Genomic DNA, 20,598 nt, shown 5'->3' on the forward strand with positions numbered 1-20,598 from the left:
ACACTGGCTGAACACAGTCACGAGGCTGCAGGAGCAGTTGCCTTTATTATGTTCCTTGCTGGCAGCCCCAGCCCACCTCCCCTTCTCATCTCAGCATCCCAAGTCGTCAATAAATAAGTCCACAGACCTCTCTAGCGGCTGCAGGGCCCAGGCTGGGCGGCCTCAGCCTTAGCCGCAGCCACAGGCAGCTGCCGAGAGCTGGGGCAGCCGCTGCCAGTGGTGGCGGTCGTCGAGGAAGGCCACGTCAGCGTAGCGGGTGGGCCGGCAGCAGGGCCCGCCATGGGCTCGGCCCTGGCCCCACAGCCGGGCCAGCGTCAGGCCATGCTGGGTGCGGGCACCACGGGGACAACTGCCGGCACAGTAGTGGAAGATGACCGTCTCCTCCGAAGTGTAGCCCAGGCCCAGCTCCACCACTGGCAGAGACAGGCTCCACAGCTGGCACGGGCCGACCAGGGCTCTGCGCAGGCGGGCACCTTGGGGGACAAGGGGCAGCTGACAGCCAGCAGGGTCTGGGTGGGACAGAGTTGGGGAGCCACGCAGGGTCCCATGGGTCCTTACCCAGCTGTGGCCTCCAGGTCCCTCTGTCTGCTGCAGCCTCAGACAGAATCTCTCCCTCCGCTGCCACTGTAGTCCCGCGAGCCCCAGGGCCCTCGCCCAGGCCCAGCTGCAGTGACAGGAGCAGCAGAGAGCTGAGCAGGGCTCTTCCCGTGGCCATTGTGACAGGCAGGTCCTGTTGGTGGGGATGCCCTGCACCCTCAATTTATCCCCCTGCTGGGCTGTGGAGTAACCTCTTCACTGCCAGCTGCTCTCTAGGCACAAAGTTCCCCACATCCCACACTAGCTTGTCTCCCAAGTCCTCCAGCCCAGGCTGGCTGGCTCCTTCTGACCCACACCGTCCTTCTGAGAGTTAAGGGCTCATCCCCCCAACCCCACCCAGACATTCCACAGACCCGTTTCCGACACCCCTCCACCCCCTGATTTATGAGTCTTGTGGCGGCCAGGGCTAAGCCCAGGGCAGGCAACTGGGGTCCCCACCCCACCTGCTGTCTGGAGAGGTGGGGGTCTCCACAAGTCCCCAGATGTCCCTCCCCACTCAGCCAGGGTGCTGGGGCTCAGAGGTCCCCATGTGGGGCACCAGGTGGAAAGGATGTGTGGAGATGAGGTGTTTGGCAGGTGCTGAGCTGACAGGGACGCCCCGTCATGGCTCCCATCTCGAGGATTAAGACATCATGCCCTTGTCTCCGGGCCTGGCTGAGCCGGTGTCAAAACAGGAAAAGGGAGAGGCTGGGGGACAGCCAAGAGCTGGGACACGGGGCAGGAAGCTCGCCCTGCAAGGACTCCAGTCTATGCCAACCTGAGGGCCCTAGGCCCTCAGCCCTGTCCCCGGGTCCCGGGGCATCAGGGTGGGAGGGAAAGGGAGCAGCAACTTCCATGCCCGTCCTGTGACCCAAGAAAGAGGTCTGTCCCTCACCCGAGAGGGTCCCTCCCACACGGGCTTCTGAGAACGGAGGCACGGTGCGTTCAGTGTGTGTGGCACGGCTGGCACGGAGGGGCTTGCGCAAGCTTCTGAGGCTGAGGAAATGGTTTGAAAGGCGCTCAATCTCAACACAGACAACACTGAGTTAAAACTCAGGTGAGACTCTGCACCCAAGAGCCAAACTCAGCATCTGAGCATCTGCTCCACACGGCTGGGTGTGGGACAGGCATGCCCCCGTGCATGGCCAGGAGCGGACACAAAACAGCTGGCATGTGCTGCTGCAGCTCCCATCACAACCCTCGGGCCCACGAGACCCGCTTCAGGAGCCCGGCTCACACCAGGGGCAAAGACAGGAGGTGTATTCACTGCCTTTTCCTATCAGCCAGACTGGAAATGACCAAAACCGCACCACAGCGGCTGCTTCAGTAAGTCTGGTGTGCTGGTTCTTAATGCTGTGTTTGCTAAGACCACTCGCAGTACCTGTCTAAAGGCACCAGAATTAAGAAACAGCTGGGATTTGGCTCTGGGTCCGGCTGAAAGCAAGGCCCTTGCTCCTAACCACTGGGACGCACAGCCCGACGGGGAGAACTCAGACTGCTGTCCTCGCAGTAGGGAGGGCAGGTGCAAAGCTGCCAGGGCTGGGGGCCAGCACCTCTCTCCCGCCGTCCCCAAAGGCCTGGCGGAAGGACAGGGAGGGAGGTTGGACCAGCCTGGGGCATTCTTAGGAATTAGCCTGACATCGCAGGCATTCCCACTCGGCGGCCAAGGACCTACAGGGGGAGTTTTCCACCCACCATCTCTAGCCAAGGGGAAGACAAGCCCAATACCCTGCCCCTGCCGGATCACTCAGGTAGAAGGGGCTCAACAGTAGCACCTGCTGCTGAATTCCAGCCCCATTACCATCAGCAAACTTGAAAAGCCCACCCACTACAGAACACCTGGAATGCTGGATAGAGTAAATGCATAACCAACTTGTAAGAAAACAAGGGAAACCCCAGAAACATCAGTTAAACTGAAAAATAGAGCTGAGATGCCAGCATCAGTGACAAAAGGGTTGGGGATTTTGTGGCCAGATAGGAACAGAGCCCCTGAGCTGAGAACCCCCCAAAATGGACTCATGCCAGGACCCCTGTGGTATCCAGGCCCCTGAGCTGAGAACCCCCCCAAACTGGACTCAGGCCGGGACCCCTGTGCCACCCAGGTAGGGGGCAGAGGCAAAGACCATCTGGGAGGATTTGCCTGCAAGTAGACCACCCCAGAGGCCCCCAGACACAGCTCCCGAGCTGGCCATGAGACCCCCCCCACTGAAACTACAAAGGGAAGCTTAGGGAAGGTCCCGAAATACAGCCAGAAGATAGAACAGGATGCCCGTGAGCTTCTGCTACCAGGTGTGCCTGGCAGAGATTGTGAGACAAGGATGCTTAAAAATGTGGAAGAAGGGACCACAGAATCGGGCAAGACGCTCCAAACAGACGAGCTGATGCAAAGAAACAAAGATATCTTCCAGAATTGGGCAACAGTCTGGGAAGGAAGCATGAGGCGGATCAGTGGTGAGGAGCGCAGCTGCGGGAGGAGACAGAGCAGGAGCCGTCGGCCACGCGGGGAGGCAGAGGCCAGGGGAGGACGAGCCCAGGCGGCGGCTGGCGGGGAGGGCGGGGTGGGCCCTCACTCCTTGAGGGAGAAGTGCATCTTGTCATTGACCATCTTGCGCTCGGGGTTGAGCCGCTTGAGGATCTGGGCCAGCACGTTCACGGTCTGCTCACTGCTCAGCCCCGTCTTCTTGGTCTGGAACTTCTTCAGCAGGTCCTTGGTGGTCATGGGCTTCCGCGTCAGGTAGCGGCGCACGGCGTCCTCGGTCACCTGCACATCACTGGGCGGCCGGCAGGGAGGTGGCGTCAGCAGGAGACCCTCCCTCCCTGCCCCTGGCCCTGCCCCTGGCCCCTTGTCAACTCACCTGCCGCTAGGGGTTGACTTCCCAGACGGGGGCTGCGGCGTTGACTTCCCCGACAGGCTCTGGGGCCCGGCGTCCAGCCGCAAGCGCTTGGCTGCTGGTGTCTCACCGGTCCGCTTCCCTGGGGGGCAGGCTGGGGCTGGGTTGTGGAATAGGGGGGGGGACGCCCAGGCTGGGTGGTGCCAGGATTATGGTTACAAGGGGCTCAGGGTCACACAGGCTCTGCCCTGGACGTGGCCCAGTGGGGAGGGCACGTGCAGAGGTCAAGGGTCATGGTAAGGGGCACTCACCCTGTTCCAGCTTGGTGGCGGCTGCCCGCAGGGTAGACCACGTGGTGCTGCTGTCTGCACTGGGCGTGCCAGGCCGGCTGTTGCCCCTCGAGCTGCCGCCGGACAGCTTCCGTTCCCTCTTCGGGGGCGTCTTCTTCTTCTGCAGAGACCCGGGTGAGGACGTGAGTGTGGAAGTGGATGCCACGCCGGCCTGCCGCGCCGCGCCGCCCACCCGGGCCTTACCGCCATGAAGAGGGCGGAGGAGGCCTCGCTGTCGATGTCGCTCTCCTCTGAGCTGTCCGACTCATCGCTGCTGTCTGCGGGGGCAGGCGGTCGTCAGCCGCAGCCTCAGGCCCGCCCCGGCCCTCCCCACGTCGGGCTCCCCGAGGCCCACCCCTCCTGCGCCTCCTCTCCTGCGGCGCGGCCGCCTTCCTCTCCTCGTCCTCCTCCTTGTCCCCCTCGGGGGGCGGCTTCTCCTCCTCGCTGTCCTCGCTGCTCTCGCTGCGCTCATCCACGCCCTTGGGGCCCTCCTCCTGCTGCTTGACCTTGGTCTTGCTCTCCAGCTCGTCCTGGGAGCTGCTGGAAGGCAGAGGGCAGCGGAGGGTGGGCATGAGCCCCACCGGGGCAGGGTGGCACCACCTCCTGCCGGTCTCACCTGGAGCCATCGGACATGTAGTCCACCTCCTGGCCCTCAAAGTCCCCATCATCGCTGTCCTCAAAGGCCTCATCATCCGACCCCTTCTTCTTCTTCTTCTTCTTCCCACCGGCCTTGGCGGGCACCGCCTTCTTCTTGGCTTTGGGGGCTCGGCCGCCTGAGGAAGCACAGGGCTCGGCTGGGGGCTCGGCAGCTCCTGTGCCTTGTTCGGGGGTCTTGCAGGGAGGGGCACGCCCGGGAGCAGCCAACTTGTGGGGGAGGCCGAGGGCTTGCCGGGACGCAGCCCCCACAGAGAACCAGCCACTCCCAAGTCTATCCCCGCAAGAGCCGCTCTCTGTCCCTCGGGCACTCAGGGCCTCCATCCTCTGCCCTAAACCACCCCCAGGTGCCCCAGGACAGGCATCCACAACTAGCCCCAGCCCCGGAGCCCGGAGCCCCGGCAATCGTTCAGCCTGGCCTGCCGCACCCTTCCACGGAGAGCCCCATGCGGCCGTGGGCGGCCTTCCCGCCGTGCCCTCTGCTCCTGCCGCCCTGGTGCTGCCCTGCGCGGCCCACCTGCGGCACCCTGGGCTCGTTCCCACGGGAACCGCCTGTGAGACTCAACTCTTCCCTCCCTGGCTTTCCCGTCACTCAGCCACCCGGACTAATGACAAGCCAGGCACAAAGGAGGCGCCACGCGGGCCTCACCCTCCTCGTCGCTGGCCTCGCTGTCCTCGGACGACATGTCCAGGTCGTCCTCCAGGTCATGGATGCGCAGCTCACTGGCCCTCCCGCGGCCGCGCCTCTGCTTGTCCTCCTCCTCCTCCTGGTCCTGGTCCTTGAGCCGCCGCTGCTGCATGATGCTGAAGTGGTTCAGGACCTTGTTCCTCCTGCAGCGGGGTGCGGAGGTGAGGGACGGGCGGGGCTCTGGAGCCACCCAGGGAGCGGGGGGGTGAGGGGTGGCCTGGCCCCCCGCAACTCCCCGTCAGCCGAGGCCTCAGGAAGAGGGTCCCGGGTGGCACTGGCGGCCCAGCACCTCTCAGCTCTGGAACTTTCTCAGGCAACAGCATCTGCCACAAGCAGTTAAGCCCGGCTGCTGTCACTCTCATTTGGGGGCACCTCCTTTCTTATGGCAGGGGCACTGGTGTTTCCGCTGACTGTGGCGATGCAAGTTTTTAAAAGTGCAACTGCATTTAATGAGAGTTTAATGAGAGCTGGGACTGTACATAATAAAGAGCACGAGCCGAATTCCCAGGACACGAAAAAGGAGCGAAGGGCCAGTGCACCGTGAACAAACTCATCTCTACTGGATGGACGCTGACAAATGGCTAAGGTGGCCAATTTTTGGTGTTGTATAATATAATTAAAAATTTAATTTAAAAAAATGAAGCGCTGACCCCTGCTACCATGCGGAGGGACCTGGGGACACAGTGCTCAGGGACATAAGCCTGACACAGAAGGGCAGATCCCGTCTGACCCCACTCCCAGGAGGTCCCCAGAGGAGCCCCTTCCAGGGACAGAGTGACAGTGAGGCCGGAGGCTGGGGGAGGAGTTGGGGGGTTAGTGTTCCATGGGGACAGAGCTTCCGTGTGGGATGATGGAAAGTTCTGGAGATGGGGGGTGGAGGGTGGCTGCTGCACGATGATGGGAACGTACTCTGTGCCCCCAAAGCGTGCACTCAGGAATGGTTAAGAAGGTAGATTCTGCACTGCGTGTATTTTACCTCCAGTTGATCCAGCCACAGATCTACTGCCAGGGGGACGCCAAGCGGCCAGGACAGCCCACCCTGCCCTGCCGATTCCGGCTCCAGGGCTCAGCTCAGCCACTGCCTCCTGGCACCCAGCGACCAGCATGTCCCAACGGGTTCGTGTGTCTCCCCAGCAGACTGGGGGTCCCTGAGGGCCTGGCAAGTCTGAGCCACTCACTCACCACTGAGCCCCCGGCAACCAGCTGGATGCAGAGCTGTGGTAAGGCCCCCGTTGCTAACCATGCTGGCTCCCATAATGGGGATGCGGGGAGATGCCAGCGTCTGTGCCCACTCACCTTTCCCACTCCTCCTCGGCCTCCTCGGCAGTGAGTGTACGGTGCCGGGCCAGCGGCGTGAAGTTGTACCAGTTGTGCACTGGGAAGGCCTCGAAGGCCCCGTCAGGGCACTGGGTGAAGACGTAGTAGGACGTGTTCTCTGTCACACCGCCCTTCTTTACGCCCTTGAACCTGCAGAGGGCCATGGTCACAGCCCGGCCTCAGGACCAGCCCCCGCCCATCTGCACCCTTCGCCTGCCTCCTCTCCAGGGCCCTGTGGATTAGCTGAATCCAAGGCTGGGGCGCCTCGGCTGGCCCTGCGGCATGTGAGTCCCGATTTCCACATCTGGAAACCAAGGCCAGCACACCCAGCCTCCCACAGCGCGCTCAGTGCTCCCCACCTGGGAGGACCTGTTAGAGGAGCCGGGAAGGGCACACACCCTGCAGGAAGACCCCTCTGCATTGGGCCCTGGGCCCCGCCTCGTGCCAGAACCACCCTCACCCTTTTCTTCCCCAAAAGCCCAGGCAATCTTATGGTGTGACCCTTCCAGTGCCTACAGCCTTCAAAGCTCCCTGGGCCCCGACCACCCCTAACCAGTCCAGCTGCATCCCGGCACCCACTGCCCTTTGCTGTCCACCTGGCCTGTCACCGTCATGCACTGTGACTGTCCCCTACGGCTCAGCGGGCCATTCTGGGCCTCTGTGTGCACTATCCTACCAGGAGTGCCCTTCATTCACCCCATCTGTGTCCTCCCAATTGTCATGACCCCAGGCTCTGGGAGGCCCCTTAGCACGCACACCCAGGGCCAGCGCCCAGCTCCCTGCGTCCTGGTGCTTGGAGCTCCTGCACAAACACCTGCCCAGTTTGTCCTCGACACTAAAACCCCACGAGGGAGGATGTGCTGCCCGCCCTGTACATATGGGACATCGCAGTTTGGCAAGGGCACCCAGCAGAGGGGGAGGACACTGGGGCGCCACCACCGCTACCTCTCACCTCCTGCCCGATTTGCCATTGACGCGGAGCAGCCAGGGCTGGTCCTCTGGCCTGAACTCCTTGAGGACGATCCCATGCTTCTTCCTCCGGGCCTCCTCCCGGAGCTTGCGGTTGAACTCGCTGCCGGCACCCGACTCAGGCATCTCCTCCTCCTGGTAAATCTTCTTGTTGCTCAGGTCCCGCTCCAGCCGAGCCTGGGGGAACGGGGACGGGAGAACAGGAAGCAAACCCCTCATCAGGGGGCCTGCCTTTGCCCGGCTGTGCCCTCTGCCAAGAACACCCTTTACTCCCATCAGGCTGAGCTGCACTCAAAGCCAATTTCCTGCCCGGCACAAAGCGGGTAGAATGTTGGCACTCAGTGAGTCCGGGTGAAAGAGTATGGATAAGCCTTATGCTATGTCTAGTTTTGCAGCTTTTTGGAAGTTTGAAATTATTGCCAAGTGAAAATTTGAAAAGAAAAAAAAAAGACAGTAAGATCATTGTGGTGACAAAACAAAAGCAGAAACAATGAAAACTCCCTGCTTGGACCTGGCCCTTTTCTCTCTCTGCATCTGACTCGACAGCCCCATGAGTTCAGGTGCTAGTAAAGGCTGGGGTTTTCCAAATTTCAGTCTCCAGGCAACTGAGCAGCAGATATTAAATCCTAAAGTGCACACACTGCCTACACAGGGTATTCTTCCTCTCGACACTAGAGGATGGAATGACCCACACTTCAGGGTGCCGCCTGCAGAGTGCACGTGACCAGACCACCGGCTACATACCCGGGCTCCTCCACACAGTAGAATACTGGGCGGCCCAAAACAGGAGGCAATCACTCGGAACAACCCCCAGGACACATCAACTTAAAAATGCAGGATGACCTACATTATTTCCCACTGTCAAGATTTCAGACCGCTGGGGCCCAAAAGATCCTGTGGGCTGGCCCTCTGTTTTTAAAAATAAAGTTTTATTGGCATACCTATGCCCACCACTTACATATCATCTACAGCTGCTTGCACTCAACAAGGGCAAAGTTCAGAAGTTGCAACAGACACTATCTGGTCAACAAAGGCCACCATAATTACTAACTGGCCCTTCAAGAAAAGGCTTGCTGACCCTGACATCCAGGACCCAGAATGAGAGGCTGACATCCTCAACAGCCACAGCAGAAGCTCAAAGACCACAGAACCAGACCTTCACGATTGGAGGGAACGTGGTTACCACACCAGGAATTGATACCCAGACAAACTATCCCTCCTGAGGCTAGAATAAGGTCACTGGTAGGGATACGGAGACTCACAATGTACTTCCCACACCTCCTTTTCAGGAGCTACCCCAGGACATGCCCCATTAGGACAGACGAGTAAACAGCTCTGACCCCCTGAAGCGGTCAGCCCTCGAGAGTGCAGGGCCCCTGCCTGGCTTGTTCCCCCGTCAGTCCGGGAGAGGGCCTCAGGACAGCTGCTGAAAGGAGACTGGCACAGGTTTCTGCCTAACCGATGCCCCTGGGGGATGAGTTGACTGCTGGGGGAGGGGCCGTCCCTTGTGGCTGTTAAGAGAGCTGTACCCACCACCGCCCGGGGGATTTGTAATAAAGGGGTGTCAACTCCAGGAGGTGTTTTCCAGGTAAAGTAATCCCCCCATTAGTTTTTTAGGGGATGCACCCCTCCATAAATTAGGATCTTATGGGCTGTTGTCTCCCTGTGATTAGGTTTTTAGGGGAGTGACAAGATGTGATAAAAGCAAGGGATGATTAGTGATAGATGCATGTCCCCCCACAATGATCAGGAAAAAGGGTATAGGTAACTCTGGAGTTACTAGTGGCTGGGAGGTCACATAAGGTGACAACTACTCGGGTGCTACACTCCCCAAGGTGACTGGTGATAGGGTATGGCCCCTCCAAGGGGATGAGTGACTGGGGCACATATTCTAGGTTTTCAGGGATGGTTGGGGGCTACCCTTGTTGATGAGGGATCAGGGGTGGTACGTTGCCAAGATATTTATCAATTTCTTCCTCTTGGCCCCATTCAGGGGCAGGCTTCCCATGATGGGCGGGTCATGTCTCTTCTGCATGATCAATGATGGGGGTGCTCCCCCACCGAGTGACCCGGGACTTGGAAACACTGTGACCTCTTGGGATAATTTTGCTGAGGCCAGCGTTAGTGTGAGTGTGTTTGTGTATGAACAGGTGTGCCGCTGGAAATCCTGACAGGCAGTCACCCAGGCAGCTCTCAGATGAACGGCAGTTTGACTCCCTTAGCAGAGGGAGTCCTGAGCAAGCATCCACCTGCCAGCATCCACGCGGGCTGCTGTCACCTCACTCAAATACTCTTATCAGCTCAACTACATGATAGCGATATTTTCGAATAGCCAAATAGTCACAAGACAGACCTGTGCTCACAAACAAGAAGAGAGGTAGGAGTTGCCAGGCTACGGGAGGCTCTGAGGTTGCCATCTTTAGACTTCCAGCCTGCTAAGCGGAAGCAGCCTCTGTGCCTTCCAATGCCACCCCAGATACCCAGACCCTCCATCCCAGTCTCCCAAGTCATATATCCAACTGCTTGCTTACTATCTCCTTGATGTCTAATAAGCAGCTTGAGTAAGATGTCCAGAACTGAATTCTCAAATACTCTAAACAAACTGCATCTTCCCCAGGCTTTTCCATAAATGGCACTGTCTGGAATTTTGCTCTGGCCCCCTCACCCCTCAATATCCAGTCACCAAACCCACTAGAATCCAACCACTTCTCATGATCCCTATCGGCTCCAAGCCCCGCATCACCCACTGGGACCAGTGCCGATGCCCCCTCCACCCTGCTCTCCCTTCCTCTACCCTCGACCCCACTCCTTCTCCCCACAGCAGCCAGATCACCTTACAACTTCAGCTTAAAACCCTTTAATGGCTCCTGCTATAGCGTGACTGTTGGTGCTGCCCTACCCCTGCAAAATGCATATGTTAAAACCTACCCCCCGGTGTGATGTTAACTGGAGGTGGGCCTCTGGGAGATTAGGTCCTGAGGGTGGGGCCCTGGTGAATGGAATCAGTGCCCTTATAACAGAGACCCCCGAGATTCCCCTCGACTCTTCCTGTATGTGAAGACACACGGAAAATGACCATGTATGACACACGGAAAATGACCATGTATGAACCAGGAGGTGGGCCCTCACCAGACACTGCGTCTGCTGGCATCTTAGTCTTGGACTGCTGTTTATAAGCTGCTTAGTCTCTGGTATTGTTAAAGCAGCCCAAACAGACAGCTCCCAGAGTTCTTTCCAGAGCCTGTGACAAGCTGGGGGTTTGGACACCATCTGTGGGATGCCACCCCCTCCTTCCCCCAGATAAATCTAGACCAAAAACGCCCATCAGTGGGCACAAGTTCTAAATGTTCTCCTTTAGGGACAGGTTCCTGTGGGGCCTGCCAAGTCTTACAGGGATACCCAGCGGCTCAGCCTGGGCCTTAGTCATGATTTTATGTCCACTCAGGGAGATCTGAGGAAGCCAAGCCAATAAGGAACTATTCATTACCAACCCCAAGTCCAGGATCAGACTCTCGCACCCCTTCAGAACTGGGACTCACCTGATTCCAAGTAGTCAAGTTGACTTTATCAGCTGCATTGAAGGCCATGATATTATATTTTTTGGTTGTGTTTCTGGAGTGGGCAAAAAAAAGCAGTACTCAGTCAATCATTCATTCAACAAACCCTCCAAGGCTCAGCCCTTTCTGTGAGCCAGTGCTGGGGGACCCACTGAAGACCCCAGAAGTTCCCTGTCCTACAGTGAAGCCGGATCCGTTCTCTCCCAACTCCAAGCAGAAGAAGAGCAGAAGGAGAGAGAGAGATGTGGGGGAACCCAAGATGTGGGGATAATGGAAACTCTGCCCTGGAGATGGGGGAGGGCGGGCAGGGTATGTGTCCTGGAACTCGGTGTTGCAGGACAGTCTAGAACGCACCCAGCAGTCACAGCCGGGGAGAGGGCTTTCCTGGCAGACGGCTGCACCGTACTGCGTGTTACTGTACAAATGTATTCATTCATTCTCTTTTAAAAACAGTGACGCCCGCACAAAGGCCTCAACCTCGGCTCCGCCATCAGGCCGCTGCCAGTCTGGAAGGGGAACTGCTTCCACGCCTGGAACCTCTTGGAAGTTTTTTTTTATCCCTTTGGGGGGAAGTGGGAGGCGGGATCAGGAACTTACTTGGGAACTCGCACGACATACTCCGTGACATTCTGGCTGCCGGGGCCCTGCGGGGAGAGCAGGCGGGATGCTAAGTGCGGGGCTGCGGAGGTCGCCACACGGACCCCTGAACCCCGCCCCATACTCACGAGGGCCGCCATGGGCGATGGTTGGTGACTGGGATCCGGTCGGGTGTGGGTCCTTTTCGTCTCCTCTGGGGTCCCCGTCTTTCAGTCCCGGGGCAGCCGCCCTCGCGATGTCGAGTCTCCAGTCGAGGACACACAGCGTCGGTGTCACTGATCCTGGGAGAACTACCCGAAAGCGGCGCTGGGTCACCGCACCGCCTCAGCGCCGCGCCTATCACATTTGCGCCTGCGCCGCAACCTACTCGGAAGTGCGCTTCTGCGGCGGGCCTCGTCGCGATGGCAACCTCGTCCTCGGTGTCGGGCCCCTCCACGCGCTTCACGTGTCCCCCAACCTCACTCTTCAGAGGAGCAAGCCCCGGCTGAATCTGAACCGAAGGACACCCCTGTCGCTCGCGCTCTCTGTCACCGCCACACACAGGGCTGCCGATTTAGTCAAGACGTGTGGGAACGCCTTTCCCGTTACGTCCCACAAAGAGCGCAGGGCATCCTGGGAGAGGAGGGAAAAGCAGGCTCAGCTTGAGGGCGCGCGTGCGCCTTGCGCAGGTGCCGCCCCACTACGGAAGTGAGTCGCAGCCGGCCTCCTCACCATAGCAACCGGGGCCTGGGGAGCGCAGAGCCGCTGCGCCTCCACCTGAGACTCTTTCGGGTTCAATTCCTCCCCCTGCCCTGGACAGGGGACCCCATCATCTCGCCAAAGGATCGGGCCAGGGGCGCTTATGTCGTTGAGCTGAGCCAGGAGGGGTCAGGGCCTGGGTGGGGATGGAGTGCGAACACCGCACAGGCCGCTGGCGGAATGGTTCTTGGGGCAAGTCCAAGCTGCCCCCGATGGGCAGGCCCCCGAGGCCGCAGGAGAAGGGTAACAATGCAGGGAGGCTGGCTTACTAGGAGGAGAGGAAGGAGGCTGAGGAGGGCAGGAGGGAGGTGCAGGTATCCCACCCCCAAGTACAGGTGTGCACACGCCCCCTACCCCCATGGTAGTAATAAAATTGCGCATGCTCACAGATCAGCCACTCATCGATCCGCCTAAGCGCCTGCTGTGCTGGGTTGGGGCGGTCCACGCGGCCTGTGTCAAACCGGCTCCCTGTCCTCTCGGACGTGACAGTGTAGTAGGGGAGGCAGCCTCAGAAGATGGTATCTGCAGCCCAGGAGGAAACGGCTGCCACAGGAAGGAGCAGGCGGCTCCGAGGGCCCAGGGAAGAGAGGAGGTTTACGCTGGGCAAGAGTGCGGCATTGGAGTTGGCTAAGCAAAGCGGGGAAGGAAGCAAGACACCAAAATTGCACCAAAAACACAGCACCCCATGGACATGTCTGGAGGTCGTGAACATTCATTCATCACCCACTACTAGAGTGTCAACTACTAGAAATACAGGGACAGGTGGGACAGAAATAGTCCTTGCCCTCATGGAGTGCAGTCTGGCTGGGCTGACAAATAAGAAAAGCAACCAGGCAAAATCAGTATGGATCATGGTGTAAATGGAGCTCTGAGACAAGGAATGACGGGGTGGGAGGCTCTTTGGACCAAGCTTGGTGAAGGCCTGATGGGTGGAAGGCAGTGGGGCAGCGACTTCCCAGATGGAGGGAACAGCAGGGAGGAATGAGTTTGGCAAGTCTGGGGGGAAGGGCAAGTATCTGCCCCTCTCTGGGCCTCAGTTTCCTCAACTGTACAAAGGGAGGATAATATCATTGTGACGCTTCAAGGAGATGCTGTGTGCACAGAGCCTGGCCTGCCTGGGTTGACATCCGCATCACAGCTACCCACAGCAGCACTAGCCCTCATCATGCCTGGGTATACCACCAAGCAAGACGCAACCTCCCCCATGCCACCCCAGGGCCAAAGTGAATATGCCAGCAGACCTGTGTCCAGTGCCCCCCACGGATACCCACTAAACTGTGGACACAGTCACCTGGGTGCCTCCTGGCCCCTATGGGCACCAATCCCTCTCCCTCCTCTTCCCTGGGCACCACAGGCATCCTCAAGTCCCCTTGGTCATCTTTGTGATGGGTGGCCCAGGTTGTGGCAAAGGGACACAGTGCAAGAACATGACAACCAAGTATGGCCTCTGCCACGTGGGGCTGGGCCAGTTGCTACATCAGGAAGCCCAACATAGCACCCGGCAGGGCCAAAAGATCCCTGATATCATGCTGCAGGGGTTCCTGGTGTTCACAGTGAGAGCACACGGGCACAGGGGAGGGGCCGGAGGGTGCACATGGGGAAGAACCTCCTGAAGAGGCCCTGCGGGAGCCGATGGGTTCAGAAGGCCACGGTGCCCAGCCTGGCCATGCTTTGCTGTGTGAGCCTTTGTGTCCTCATCTGTAAAATGGGAAAGCAGCTGGACTGACAGGCAAGAGGTTGTAGTGAGGGTTGGATGAGATCATTCCTACAAAGCGCTTGGCAGAATGCCCGGCACTTGAGAAACATGCAGTAAAATTACCTGATGTTCGTTCCCTTTGTGACCCTGGGCACATTTATCATTGGCTCCTTCTGCACCCCTTCCCTTACCATAAAATGAAGTTCACCCCAGTGCCCACCTATAAGGTAGCAGTGATGAGTAAATGGGACCCAGCAAGCCTAGCACACAGCAGATGCCTGCCCAGTGGATGGTCACTGGGCCTCCAGAAATGCCTCTAGAGGTCCCAGGACACCAGCGCTGTCTCAGAATCCCAGGCACTGGGCAGGGAAGGTGCTCCCCCAAATTCACCCTGAGGTCCAGACCCAGGAAGAGAACTTGCCAAGGGGACCACACAAGTGAGGAGGTCCCCAGGGCAACAGACCCACCCACCCGTTTCCCCCTCAGGGTATCATCCTGGATATGGTCAGTGACAACACGCTGTCTTGCCCAGAGAGCCAGCGCTTCCTCATTGACGGCTTCCCCCGGGGGCTGAAGCAGGCCAAGGAGTTTGAGCGCCTTGCGAGTGACCCAAAAGTGACTCACAGGGGGTGGTGATGCGTGGAGCTCCTCCTCTCCCTACCTTGGATGGAGATGAGGAGGGGTGAGGCTCAGGGCAGAGGAGCTGACAGAGGGAAGTGGAGTTTGGTATTAAGGGGCAGTCAGGAGGTTGCTGGAAGTGTCTAGAACCTGGGTGGAGGGCAAGGACAAAGGCATTTTAATATTTCCTGCACCATTCTTGGTACCTGGTAGATTAACCAGAGTAGCAGGTGGTTTAGCTTCATCTCTAGGCCGTAAAGGTGGAATAGAGTTACTCAGCCACCTATTTATTCAACCATCTGGATAGCTCTTGAGGACAAGCTCTGGGCTCAGGCATTCATGGCACAGACTTTGTCCCTGCTCTTAGGATGCCAACAGACAGGCACAGAGCAGCACATGTCATGCCACACAAAACAGAGCGATTTCTGGGAGCAGTGCGTGCCGTGAAGAACAGAGACAGAACGTCATCCTGCCGAGACGCCAGCAGGCCTTCCGTTTGGGTGGTCCAAGGGGCCTCCCTGGAGCAGGGCCATCGGAGAACTGAGTGTGAAGGGGGCGCCAGCCCAGGGTCAAGGGAGTTCCTTCCAGTTACCTGTGCACACCAGCAGTGCCTACTTTAGGAAACCGCCTGGTTGGGCCCCTGTGCGACGAAGAGGCACAGCATTTGGAACCGGCTGAGCAGGGAAAACGAACTGCCGATCTGCAGGCTGTCCCAAGACTTGGACTCCAGTTGAAAGGCCTCCCAAGAAGTCCAGGCGGGAATCAAAGGTAGCCAGAGTGGGGCTGCTATGCCCCGGGCAGGTGGGGCCCTGACCTTTGCTGGAACCTCTACAAAGCCACTCCATCAGTCCTGGGCAGGGAGCTCTGTGGGCAAAGCCCTGGCTAGTGGATTTCTCTGCCCTCCTGGGCCCCGGGCCAGCACCCAGTCACACACGCCAGCCAGGTGGACTGTGCAAATGCCAAAGAGTATCGGAACTGAGGCTACCGACTCCCGGCCCAAGGGCCCCATTTGGCCCGTCGATGTGTGTGGTTTGGACTCCACAGCACTGACACTTTTTTTGAATTAGTGACCAATCTTAAAAAATACAAGATGCCACATCAACACTCCCAGCTTCTCTTGAAAATCGCCTGACTTGGCAACACAGGGCCTGCACATCCCCATGGCAACGGCGCGTGAACGCGTCCTGAGCTTTTTACTGAGCCCAACGCTGTTCTCGACAGACCACCGATGAACTCTGATCCTCTGGAACATTCCAGAAGAATGTTTCTCGCACTGTCAAAATCCTGCATTTTCATGGCGGGATCGGGCAGCTTGCCCAGGGCCACACTGTTTAGGTGGTGGAGGCAAGACTTGAGCCCCAGCAGTCAGGCTGCAAGGCCCCAATTTTAACCACGCTGACAGGGTGTGCTGGGCTCTTTCCTGAGGTTGCATGGTTTTACCCTGAGGTGAACAGGACACACGGTCACCTCTTGTACTTGTGTGTCCGTCAGAAGTGAGAAAATGACAAACACCCGGTTGGGCTGTGTGGGAGCATCCAGGAACCTTGTCCCCTAAACGCCTATGGGCAGGGGCCCATTCATCTGGGTCCTGTTTCTCCCAAAGCCTCACCTGTAGGGAAACACCCCTGTTCACAGAAGAACACTTTAGAATAATTAGGGGTTCTTAAACGCTTTTTATTAATTATAGCCTCGCAGGAAGTTGCCAAGACACTGGTGAGGTCCCCTTGGGCCCCTTCAGCCAGCTCCCCTGAGAGGTGACATCCTTTTGGACCATCTCAAAAACCAGGCCACCAGCACTGGTTTTTGTTTTGGCAAGTGATGCTCACATTACATTTGCCAAAGTGCTATCAGGGCCTTAAAAAAAAAAGGTATGTAGAAAACAGAAGTTGCTGGAATGCAGGGTCTTAAATAACAGAGCTGGAAGTGACTCTAAAGTTGGACCATGAAACTATGCAAAGCCTCCTGCTTAGAAGCACGGGATAGACTGAAGGCACACACGTCCCCATCCTCACCAGGAAAGAGAAGTGCGTGTGGCATGTGTGCGCCTCGTGCTCCTGGAACAGAAAAGCCAGGAAGGAAACATCGGCGTTTTGGTGATCGCCAAATTTCAAACGCACACAAAAGTAGAACGGCCTAACGAGCTTCCACATACCCAGATCAAATCCTTATGGACACCTGGCCACATTTGCTTTTCCTGTGCCAAAACATCCTGCCATGACTGCCCAGGGTGTGTTCTGAAGGGCTCCCCAGGTCCCTGTACAGGAGCGCCCTCACCCAGCACCTTCAGAGATGACTAACATCAATCCCATGAGGCCATCTGATGCCCAGGCCTCCTTCGCAGTTCTACATTCTCCCGCTTCCTGACACGACTTCCCACCCCCGTCTTTCATACATCCCGTCCCGTCCTGGAATCAGCCATCCCTCCAAGGAGCCCTCTCTCAGTGGTGTCCAATCTGGGTGCCCAGGTACACGTTGCCAATGGGCTGTCATCATTCTCAGGCCTCTCCAGGGGACAGAGCTGGGAAACATATACTTCTGAAAGGAAAAAAAAAAATCGCAAGTTCATCCTATTTCCAGTTCATACTTAACATTAGTCATTTGCTGCTCTTTCCTCTTTCCCTAAAAAGTGTGGTTCCTACAACCACTAACATACTCATTTGCATGACACCATTAGATGCAAAATCCTTTCCAAGGGATGAATATACAGTATCAACTGCTAAGAATAAAAGCAGGAAGTTTCTGCTCTCTTTGCCGCTCTGCCTTCCCTTACAATGTATCTCGCTGTGTGTAGTATGAACACCTGGTGGCTTGGGATAATTGTTTTCTCTGTGTAGTTGGGTACATTTGTTTTCAGTTTGGTTTTCAATATTTAGGGATTGCTTTTTAAAATTTAACTTCTGAATTTGTAAATTGATGACTCTAATGTCAACACCACATAGAAAGGTATCTCCAGAGAAAGCCTGGCCACTCCTGATCCCAGACTGTGCCCTCATTTTCCCCATAAGCAACCTTTTCATTAGTTTTGGGGTTGTCCTTCTGGTGTTTATTTTTGCAAATATAAAGCAGGTGTGTGTGTGTGTGTGTGTGTGTGTGTGAGCAATCCACACAAAAACTAACAGCTGATAGATACAAGTCATTATTTTAAGAACTTTACGATACATCCTGAATTCATGTCAGCAGCATGAGGACCTCCTCACCGCTTTGTGCTCCCGTAACCGCTGCATGCGGTCGCCCGTCGTTCATTCAGCGCATCTCTCAGAACAGGAAATTGTTGGACACTTACTGCTAGACAATAAGCTATTTGCTCTCTTTTGCCTCTGGAAACAATGCCATGCTAAATGACCTTCGCATGTGGTGTCATATGTTGCCTACCGTCTTTAGGGTGGGTTCTTAGGAAACCGATGCTGTGTGAAAGAGAAATGGGTGGAGCACTTTGCTAAATACCACCCCCCTCCCTTATCAGCAATAGATGAAAGTGCCCATTTCCTCACAGCCACATCAGCAGAGGTTGCTGCTGAAACTCTGGGTCTTAGTCAGCCTTCCTACGTGTGAATGCTATTTCAGTATAGTTTTAAATGGGCATTTCTCTTACTATCGGGTTAAGCATCTTTTCCAAAGCTTAAGGGCCATTTTTATTTTCTTATTCTGGGCACTCTTTGTATCTTTTGCCTATTTTCTTTCCATTGGTCTTCTTGATTTCTAAGAACTCTTTATATATTAGGACTTTTAGCCCTTCGTAAGGATTGCAAATTTCTTTTCACCCAGTTTGTCAATTATCTTTTGATTTCTCTTTGTTGTGTTGCTGCCATGTGAGTTATTTTTTAGATCACATTTATTAACATTTTCTGTTATTTCTTTTGGATTTTGAGGCATTTTTTTTTTTCCAATGCTAGGTTCATAAGGGAATTCATCCATAGCTTATGTGGTACTTGTATTATCTTATTTCTTTACATTATTTATATCTCTGATCCACTTAGAACTTCTCCTAGTTTTTGGAATGACTAAGTATTCAGTTTGAACTTTTCCCAAATTGCAATTCTGTTGTCCCAGCATCATTTAAACTTTTGTCCCTTCTCCATTGATTTGAGATGCCATGCTAGCCATTTGCCAACTTACTGTTCACTTGGGTCTATTTCTGGACTCTCCATTCAGTTCCAGGGGTCTGCTGGGCCTCCTGTGCGGTGCTGTTTTAATTACTGTGTCTTTTGGAGGTGTTAATATCTGGTAGGGTTATGTACTCCTTTAATGGTCCGACACCCATGGCATGTCTGCCATTGCCGCTTGCCTTCATAAATGAATGGTAGAATCAACCCAACTCAACTAAAATATGTCACAGTTGGATCAAATTAAAGTTATAAACTGAGAACTCCTGGTTCCTTTAAATGTTGAATCCTCCTACCCAAGAACCTTTATATTTTCCTTTTGTTGCAGTCTTCAAGTCACTTAAGAGTATTTCATTGAAATTTTCCCAAAGACTTTGCACATTTTTGGAAAAGTTTTCCCCAAGCATTTTATCTTTCATTCTTGTTGCTGTTTTAAGTGGGGCCTTCTTCCTAATGGGATAACTGCTCTATCCTAGTTATCAAATTCTCTAAAGTCTGTACTAGTTCATGTTATTTTCTTGAGTTGTCCAGTAACATAATCACATTATCTGCCAACAGATGTGGCTTTCCCTTCCTTCATATTCAGGTTTCTCAAACTGCCTTATTTTCTCTCCTTGCTTCAGCTAATCCTCTCAGAGTGGCCATTTCGTCTCGCTCCTCACTTTCGGGGGAAAGCAGATTTCCCTCAAGTAGGGAGCTGGCTGAAGATGTACTCATCAATTCCTAGCAGGCTTTTAAGATAAAAATCAGGAATGTGTCAATTTTGTCAATTTATCCCCTCTGTGTTTGTGAGGATGGGTATTGGGCTTTGTCTTAAGGTAGCAGTAGGATAAATTTTATTGAACCATCTTGCTGTCCTGGAATGAATCCCACTTGGTTGAAAAAAAAATTTTTTTAGTGCCCTTTTGGATTCTGTTATAAGGAAATCCTGGAAGAACTTGAAGGAACTGAGACTCACAGTGGGCGGCCATGGAGATCCAGGTCTCCGTGAGGCGGGGCCGGTTGGGGAAAGCAGAGTGTGGTGTGGGCAGTGGTGAGCCAGGGACTCGCAGTGTCCCCTGGGTAAGAGCAAGGCAAGTAAAGACTTAGCTTAAACCCAACTTAAAAGGGACATTTCAATCTAAACATCCGCCGACCTAGAACTAGCTAAGTAAACTGTGGTACATCCACACAGCACAATACTATATAGTGGTGAAAAAGAATCGGGAACCTCTGTATGGGCCAGTATAGAATCATCTCCAGTTATACTGAGTGAGTGAGATTAAGGGACAATCAGTATCTTCACCATTTGTATAAAAGAGGAAAAAAACATCAGAGCTGGATTGGCTCCCAAAGCATATGCCTAAAATAACTCCAGGAGACACAGGAAACAGATAACGTGGTTGTCTCCAGGAAGGGTGTACCTGGGTGGCTGCCCACGATGGGGAACTCTCCGCTCTCTCCTTTCAGTGTTGCTTGGCTTACCGCTCTGCCAGTGCCCCACCTATCCAAAAAATAAACAACATGGAAAACAAAAACTTGGAACTAAAAACATATAGACCTGGGGGTCCAGTGATTCTTTACTGGCTGGCACAACCCTCGATTTCTGACCTCTGGGGGAGCGTGGTGGGCCACTGCACCCAGCCACTTTCTCATCCAGTCCCTTTATGGCTGCCTTGGTGGGCCAGGCTGCCAACATCGTCATTGTGTTCGACTGTTCCACGGAGACCATGGTCCAGAGAGTTACACGCTGGGGCCGGGTGAAGCACCAGGCAGATGACTGCGAATCTGCCATCCACCAGCGCCTGGAGACCCACTATACCATGTGTGAGCCCATCTTGACCCTCCATCAGCAGAAGAACCTGCTCTGAAATGTACATACTCCTGGTTTGACACCCACTCCATGCTTCCCCAGGAAGCAGGTCCGGCTTGAACAGCACAGGGGT

General features: G+C 55.6%; 2 protein-coding genes across 2 annotated transcripts; both read right to left on the reverse strand.

Annotated features, from left to right (window-relative positions):
• Window positions 1-26: 26 nt before the first annotated feature.
• Window positions 27-3,288, reverse strand: PSPN (persephin). The gene is made up of 4 exons (XM_017674771.3): window positions 3,147-3,288; window positions 1,472-1,572; window positions 559-730; window positions 27-473 (listed from the first exon to the last, which is right to left on the reverse strand). The coding sequence occupies exons 1-4, from the start codon at window positions 3,172-3,174 to the stop codon at window positions 169-171; spliced, it is 606 nt and encodes a 201-aa protein (XP_017530260.2). The 5' UTR covers window positions 3,175-3,288; the 3' UTR covers window positions 27-168.
• Window positions 2,956-12,118, reverse strand: GTF2F1 (general transcription factor IIF subunit 1). Its single transcript, XM_017674764.3, has 12 exons — window positions 11,647-12,118; window positions 11,519-11,565; window positions 10,904-10,976; window positions 7,348-7,541; window positions 6,375-6,545; window positions 5,040-5,221; window positions 4,353-4,509; window positions 4,092-4,276; window positions 3,941-4,014; window positions 3,719-3,857; window positions 3,432-3,549; window positions 2,956-3,347 (listed from the first exon to the last, which is right to left on the reverse strand). The coding sequence occupies exons 1-12, from the start codon at window positions 11,656-11,658 to the stop codon at window positions 3,143-3,145; spliced, it is 1,557 nt and encodes a 518-aa protein (XP_017530253.3). The 5' UTR covers window positions 11,659-12,118; the 3' UTR covers window positions 2,956-3,142.
• Window positions 12,119-20,598: the final 8,480 nt, after the last annotated feature.

Source organism: Manis javanica, chromosome 13, assembly GCF_040802235.1.
Source record: "Manis javanica isolate MJ-LG chromosome 13, MJ_LKY, whole genome shotgun sequence".
Lineage (NCBI taxonomy): Eukaryota > Metazoa > Chordata > Mammalia > Pholidota > Manidae > Manis > Manis javanica.

Excerpts from the sequence above, each read along its gene's own strand:
- PSPN (XM_017674771.3), bottom strand. The coding sequence starts at position 3,174 with ATGACAAGATGCACTTCTCCCTCAAGGA. Across the intron at positions 731-1,471 it reads TGTGGGAGGGACCCTCTCGG|GACCTGCCTGTCACAATGGC; the intron begins GTGAGGGACAGA and ends CCCCACCAACAG. Across the intron at positions 474-558 it reads GACCTGGAGGCCACAGCTGG|GTGCCCGCCTGCGCAGAGCC; the intron begins GTAAGGACCCAT and ends TTGTCCCCCAAG.
- GTF2F1 (XM_017674764.3), bottom strand. Across the intron at positions 6,546-7,347 it reads AATGGCAAATCGGGCAGGAG|GTTCAAGGGCGTAAAGAAGG; the intron begins GTGAGAGGTAGC and ends GGCCCTCTGCAG. Across the intron at positions 5,222-6,374 it reads GCCGAGGAGGAGTGGGAAAG|GAGGAACAAGGTCCTGAACC; the intron begins GTGAGTGGGCAC and ends ACCCCGCTGCAG.